Source organism: Vollenhovia emeryi, unplaced genomic scaffold (assembly GCF_000949405.1).
Source record: "Vollenhovia emeryi isolate VEMERY1.0 unplaced genomic scaffold, V.emery_V1.0 DF939378.1, whole genome shotgun sequence".
NCBI classification, from domain to species: Eukaryota; Metazoa; Arthropoda; class Insecta; order Hymenoptera; family Formicidae; genus Vollenhovia; species Vollenhovia emeryi.
In genome coordinates, this window is record NW_011966988.1 from 16,584 (window position 1) to 23,474 (window position 6,891).

Below are 6,891 nucleotides of genomic sequence, written 5' to 3' on the forward strand. Positions count from 1 at the left end.
AAATTCGCGAATCAAAATAGCATAGCAAGAAAGTCGTCGAAAAAATAAATTAAAAAGTTATTTGCCATTTTTCGTTCCGAGCAGTAGTTTTTTTAGATAAAAAGGTTCAAAACAGGCCAATCATACATTACGGTTGAACGGAAACCTGTCCGTGAGTCGCGCATCGATAGTGTTAGTGCATTAACATGGAGGAAGACCGCAGAGGAGATAGCTTGACGATATAAAGGAGGAGGCGGGTAGTAGGTGGATTTAGTTGGCACAAGATAGGACCATATGGAAACATAGAGGGGAGGTCTATGTTCAGGAGTGAACTGTGAAGGGCTGTTAAAGAAGAAGAAGAAAGAAGACAAGATGTTAGAGGCCGGAATAATCGAGCCGTCTAGAAGTGCGTGGTCGACCCCGATCGTAATGATTAAGAAACCGAACGGCACGTATCGGTTCTGTTTGGATTTCCGTCGGCTGAATAGAGTGTCGAAGAAGGACGCGTACCCGTTGCCGATTCTAGATAAGCTATGGTCGTCCCGGTATATCTCGACGATTGATTTAAGCCAAGCATATTTTCAAATTCCATTGGAACGGAATAGTCGTGAATTGACCGCGTTCACTGTGCCGGGGAAGGAGCTCTCCCATTTCATGCGAATGCCGTACGGGTTGACCGGGGCGCCCGGTACCTTCCAACGTTTGCTCGACCGGTTGATCGGGCCCGAAATGGAACCTCACGCGTTCGCGTATCTTGACGACATCGTCATCGTCACGAAAACATTTGACGAACACTTGACCTGGTTACGTAAAGTATTTGACCGCATCCGCGAGGCCGGGCTAACAATCAACCCAAACAAGAGTAAATTTTGTCGGTCGCAGGTAAAATATCTCGGATTTCTCGTACAACACGACGGCCTGCGGGTTGACCCGCGGAAAAGACGGTCGCCATCGTATCCGGCCCCGCGAAATGTCAAGCAATTGCGGCGGTTTATCGGAATGGCGTCGTGGTATCGGTGATTTATACCGGACTGCGCGACGCTCTTGAAGCCCCTGACGCGACTACTCAAGAAAAATCGGCGATGGGAGTGGGGGTTGGAGAAGGAGGACGCCTTTGCGAGCCTCAAGTCTCGCTTAATTTCCCCTCCCGTGTTGTCGTGCCCCGACTTCGAAGTGCCATTTACCGTGCAAACGGACGCGAGTACCGTCGGCCTGGGGACCGTATTAACCCAGAGTATCGAGGGGATGGAGCGCGTGGTGGCCTTCGCGAGTCGTTTGCTGTCGGACGCTGAGCAGAATTATTCGACGACGAAACAGGAATGTCTCGCGGTTATCTGGGCAATTAGAAAGTTCCGCCCGTATTTAGAGGGGTACCGGTTCACCGTAGTCACCGATCACAGCAGCCTTCGGTGGCTGCATAATCTGCGCAATCCGACGGGGCGGTTAGCGCGTTGGGCGCTAGAGTACGACTATGCCATCGAGCATCGAAAGGGAGCACTGCATCACGTGCCCGACGCCCTGTCGCGATTATACGAGACGGAGAAGGAGTGGTGCGCGGTCGCGATCATGGGCGATGAGTGGTATGACGCGCGAGCGGCCGCGGTCGAGGAGAATCCGCGCCGATACCCAGGGTGGAGGGTGGTCGAGGAACGACTTTATACCCGAAGACCGCGTGCCGTGATATCGGAAGTGGTTGAGGATCTCGACCAATGGAAGTTGGTGGTACCGAACGCGTCGCGGAGAGACCTCGTACGCGCGAATCACGATACCCCGCAGGCGGGTCACTTCGACGTCGAGAAGACCTACCAGCGACTCGCCGCGCGCTACCACTGGCCGCGAATGTTTCGCGACGTCGCCGAGTACGTCCGAGAGTGCGATATGTGCCAAAGAACGAAGGTCGAGCAGACAGTACCGGTCGGATTAATGGGGCAGAGGGTGATCGAGGCGCCGTGGACCGTAGTCGCGGCCGATATGATGGGACCATTACCCGCTAGTAAGAACGGGTACGCGTATCTTTTGGTGATGCAGGATCTTTTCACCAAGTGGATCGAACTATGCCCTCTGCGGAAGGCCACGGGCAAGAAAATACGCGAGGCAATCGAAGAACTCGTTATTTTTCGCTGGAGAGCGCCACGGGTCTTACTGACGGACAACGGCACCGAATTTATCAATCGGGAGCTCGGGGCCCTCGCAGCACAGTACGGGATCAGCCACTCTACGATACCCCCATATCACCCGCAGACCAATCCCGTTGAGCGGGTGAATCGCGTACTCAAAACACTGATCACCGCGTTTTTGGGGCGGGATCACCAGGAGTGGGACCTCCACCTAGCCGAATTTCGTTTCGCGTATAATTCCGCGTACCATACGTCCCTGAGGACGTCGCCCGCCTTTCTAAACTTCGGGAGGGAACCTGACCCGGTACGCTTAGCCGACCCCGAGGGAGCGGCTGCCACCGAGGTCGAGCTGTCGGACCCGGGCAATTGGGGCCAACGCATGGAGCGCATGCGCACGCTGCGAGCATGGGTGACGGAAAATTTGGAAGTCGCACGGGAGACCCAGACCCGACAATACAATAAGGGGAGAAGAGATCGGCAGTACGAAATCGGCGCGTCCGTCTTGAAAAGACAGCATGTATTGTCGTCCGCGGCGCAGCATGTCTTCGCGAAGCTGGCGACCAACCACGGCCCCTACACCGTCGCGAAGATCTTGTCGCCGATTGTCTACGAGCTGGTGAATCGGGCGGGGACTCTCGCGGGCAAGGTGCACGTAAAGGATCTCAAACCCTACAACGAACCGTTTGCTCCTTAGACGCCGAACGCCGGAGAAAGTACCGGAGCGGGAGGCTCGTCCGCGGGCAAGGAGCGACGAACAGAGTGCCGGGAGCAGGGCGTCGGGATGGCGGAGCGCAGCGGCTTCAACCAACGATGGGGCCCCCCTCTACCGGTGGCTCCTCCAGGAGTACCCCGGGTTCTGGGAGCTCTCGTGGAGGAGATGGACCGCCGGTGGAGACAGAACGAGATGCGCGGAGGGATAGTCATCCGCGACTGGCCGGAGGCGAGAGAGAACAGGACGCAAACGGCGTCCATTCCCCATAGGGGCCGCGGCTCCCAGACGGATCGCCCGGAGGCCCGCCGCCGGGTCGCGGCGACACAGATGGAGCGGCCGGAGACGCGGCGAACGACGAGGTACCACGAGGCGGGGACCCAGACGGAGGAGGGACGCGCGGGCCGAAGCGAACCGCCGTCGGAGGAGGTGGCCAACCGACCCACACCTGCGCCCCGGACCGCGACCGAAGGCCAGAAGGAGCGAGAGGCCCACCGGCAGCCGACGCCGCAACTGCCGCGGGAAGCCCCAGGTCTCGTCGACCGGGGAGCGGGGAGCGACGACCCGTGGGGGCGGCTGGAGCACTGTTGGAACTGCGGTTCCGCCGCGCATTTCGCGCACAGCTGCCCCCGCCCCCGAAGCCGGAAATTTTGCTATCGGTGCGGCCGGAACGGGGAGGATGTCCGCCAGTGCCCCAACTGTCGCGAGGGCTGGGTGGCGCAGGGCCCCTACATCCCCGGGAAGGGTCACCCGGGACCGGAGCCGCCTCGTTGCCGAGGTCCCCCACCGGGATGCCCCAAGAGGACCTCCCGCTGAATCGGGTCCGGGAGGGCACCCGCGATAACACCCGGCGGGGAACGATGCCGGTCTCCTACCGAAAGTCTTTTTTTGTCGGTTGCCGGGAAGTTTCTGTGGACGGGAGCGTAGGCCCGATTGGCCAGTTCCTGACTCCGTTCCCCCGTGACAACGGGCGCCTCCGTGTTTCGAGGGGACGGGGTATCTCCGCAGTAACGTACACCTAACGGGGTGCTTCCCGGTGTACAAATATTACTGAAATTCACGCATAACGAGGCGCTGCTCGGGCGTGTTCCTGACCTGACCTGATCCTTTTCCTGACTCCTGACCGGTGTAAAGCTTGGGGGGAAATATTTGGGTGGGAAAAGTATTTCTCATTAGTTCTAGTTTTAAGCTCCGTAGAAGTAATCCCGTTACTTTTCTTCCTTACAGACCGGAGGATCCCGTACATAAAACATCCTCTCCGATCATTTCCAGCGCGTACCAGTATCGAATTATTATTAATATTATATTATAATATCTCGTAATATTACTCTTAAGTTTTGTTCCTTTCCCGTTCTATTTAATTAGATATATGATACCGCGACAGCGGTATAGCGTTTCTCTTTTACTCCGTAGAATACATTAGAATCGTATTCAATTTGATTAAGTTATAACGCGAATTAAACATAGCGAATCCTTTTTCGTTCTCGCACTTTATAAATCCAGCGGCATCTCCTGTAACTCCGATTATAATCCGACTAGCCGCATTATTGTGTATTCCGCACTTCCGATCCGACCGCGTACTACTGTATCAAATCCTTAATTCCTCTTGTCTTTTCTTGTATTTTATCACAGGGCGTACCCATTGTATCAACTAATCCTTTTCTTTTCCTTTATATTTTAATCACAGGGCGGACCCATTGTAACTACCTCGATTCCGTGTATCAATCCTTGAATAAACCTCGTTCCTATCGTTTTTAACCTAATTAGACACTTGTCCGATTTATTTCCGATCCTTCCAAGCGATCCACCTCACTAGTAAAGTAAGATCTATTCCTCTTTTCCTCCCGACGGCCCTGGAGCTGAGCATATTCGGCAAATAGGAGGAACGGAGGATTTATTTTGCCGACACACAGCACGTCAACACCGGAATTAGAACGCTAACTCTTCCACCCACTAATCAGAACCGCGCGTCTGATTAATTTCCGTTAAAATATCTCGAAGCAATAACATCTTTCGGAGTCTTGTCCGAAATCCAGAACCGGGAAGAGTTGAGCTTCGTTACAAATTTATTCTTGGATGTTTTATTTATATTTTTTAATGTAACTAACAATATATTTTCTATCGCATTCTATCTTATTCTATATGACTACGTTTCCACCGAGGGTCAGAGTCGGGCTAGAGTCGGGTCAGAATCAGGTTGGGGTGAGCGTTTTTACGGTGGAAACACCAAACTCCAACCCGATTCTGACCCGGTTTGGTGTTTCCACCGCAAAAACGCTCACCCCAACCTGATTCTGACCCGACTCTAGCCCGACTCTGATCCTCGGTGGAAACGTAGTCTATGAGTGAGCGGGGGAAGATGTAGGATTAAGGGTGAGGTAAGTTAAAAATTTTCCTGTGACTTCAACTAGTAAAGTCGCCCTCAGAGTTTTAGTCGTCGCCGTCGAAGTGAGTCGATTTCTCCGGTGTTTCCAGTACAGTGTTAGAAGAATGAATCATTACGTTCGTCTGGATATGTCGTCCAAAAAACAGTGTAACGCGTAAGTACCGTAAAGTTATATATTGCATATATATTGCATACATTTTTCAACATTTAATTGTATTTTTCAAACAGTTTTAGCAATCGGCGTTACATGCCGTATGTTCCTCGAAGCAGTTATACGCCATCCGTTTCTCGACATGAAACTGTTTCGTGCAAGAAACAGCATGATGCGTAAGTACCCTAAAATTATTGTATATTTGTTCATACTTTTCCTGATTTACTTGTATTTATTTTACTTTATGTATTCTTTCAGTTCTGATAAACCTCGTTACACGCCTCGTATCATGAGCAGGAGATTCGCCCTGACATCTACTGCGTACAAATACTTGGATGTTGGAATCTGCGTGGTACCTGATGCATCCTATGTGGAATTCATTCTCGGCGACAATCGTGGAAATAAGATGGCGTTAAATCATTCAACGTGGATGGAATTTAATAAGAAACGTGCCGAAATAGAGCAGCTCTTCAAGTCAACAGACGCATCATCATCGGTACAGATTGACAATTTAGTTTTAGAACTTGTTAGAATGTACAATAAAAAAGTTGTAAAATTCACGTTAGATGACACTTGCGTGTACATGAACATGTCAACTGTATTATTTTTACTCAATCTCGAACATTGTGTAGAGCTTGTATATCGCAAACTGTCGGAGGATATAGAAGCTGTAAATGAAAGCTTCGAGCAATTTGTGTGTTGTTTGCAAAGTAATATGACTAGTGCCGAGAGAGATGATGCAATTGGTATACTGTACGAGGTATATGATAAAACTTCTGTCATAGATTGTGAATTAATAGTTTATGCTGTAGATGAACTTATTGCTGAAACCTTAAAACGAGGTGATGAACGAAAAAAATTAATAATATTGTATAATAAATAAAATTTTCATCCGATCACCTTCGATCCTGTGACGGCTCATATTGCCTTAATTATATTTATGTATTGTATTATTTTATTACTGAGCCTTCTTCGTTCTTTTCTTTATTTATAAAAATTTTCATCCACTAACATTTTTTTCTTCTGCTTCCTACCCATACATATAAGATCGAGGCGAAGATGTACACGTTGGTATGGACATGTCGAGACTTGTTTGAACACGTCGAGACTCGTTTGGACACGTCGAGAGAAGGAGAAATATTACGGTTCGTCTTGATGCGTGGATAGATTTTAAATCCTTTTAGCTAAGCTTATAATCCCACATTTCAAAAGAACGTTCAAATTGAAGATCTGGGTCGAAAAAGACAAAGAGGGGGTAAAATATATTAGCTAAGCTTATATAATCCCACATTTTAAAAGAGAAAACATGGTCAAGGGTCATAAAGATAATATTTTGTGCGCAGACACGTTCAAAATCGAAGATCTGGTCGAAAAGACAAAGAGGGGGTAAAAAGTATATATTATAGGTTAGCTTATAGTTCCACATTTCAAAGTCCGTTAGTCGAGTGAATCAGTTTCAACGAATGTGAAAAGAGTGACTTGGGAAATATTCAAAGTCCATCAGTCGAGTGAATCAGTTTCAACGAATGTGAAAAGAGTGACTTGGGAA

At 49.9% G+C, this 6,891-nt stretch overlaps 1 protein-coding gene across 1 annotated transcript; it reads left to right on the forward strand.

Moving 5' to 3' along the window:
- The first annotated feature begins 5,293 nt into the window (after nucleotides 1-5,293).
- On the forward strand, nucleotides 5,294-6,635 carry LOC105558125. Its single transcript, XM_012005650.1, has 2 exons — nucleotides 5,294-5,518; nucleotides 5,601-6,635. The coding sequence occupies exons 1-2, from the start codon at nucleotides 5,439-5,441 to the stop codon at nucleotides 6,223-6,225; spliced, it is 705 nt and encodes a 234-aa protein (XP_011861040.1). The 5' UTR covers nucleotides 5,294-5,438; the 3' UTR covers nucleotides 6,226-6,635.
- Nucleotides 6,636-6,891: the final 256 nt, after the last annotated feature.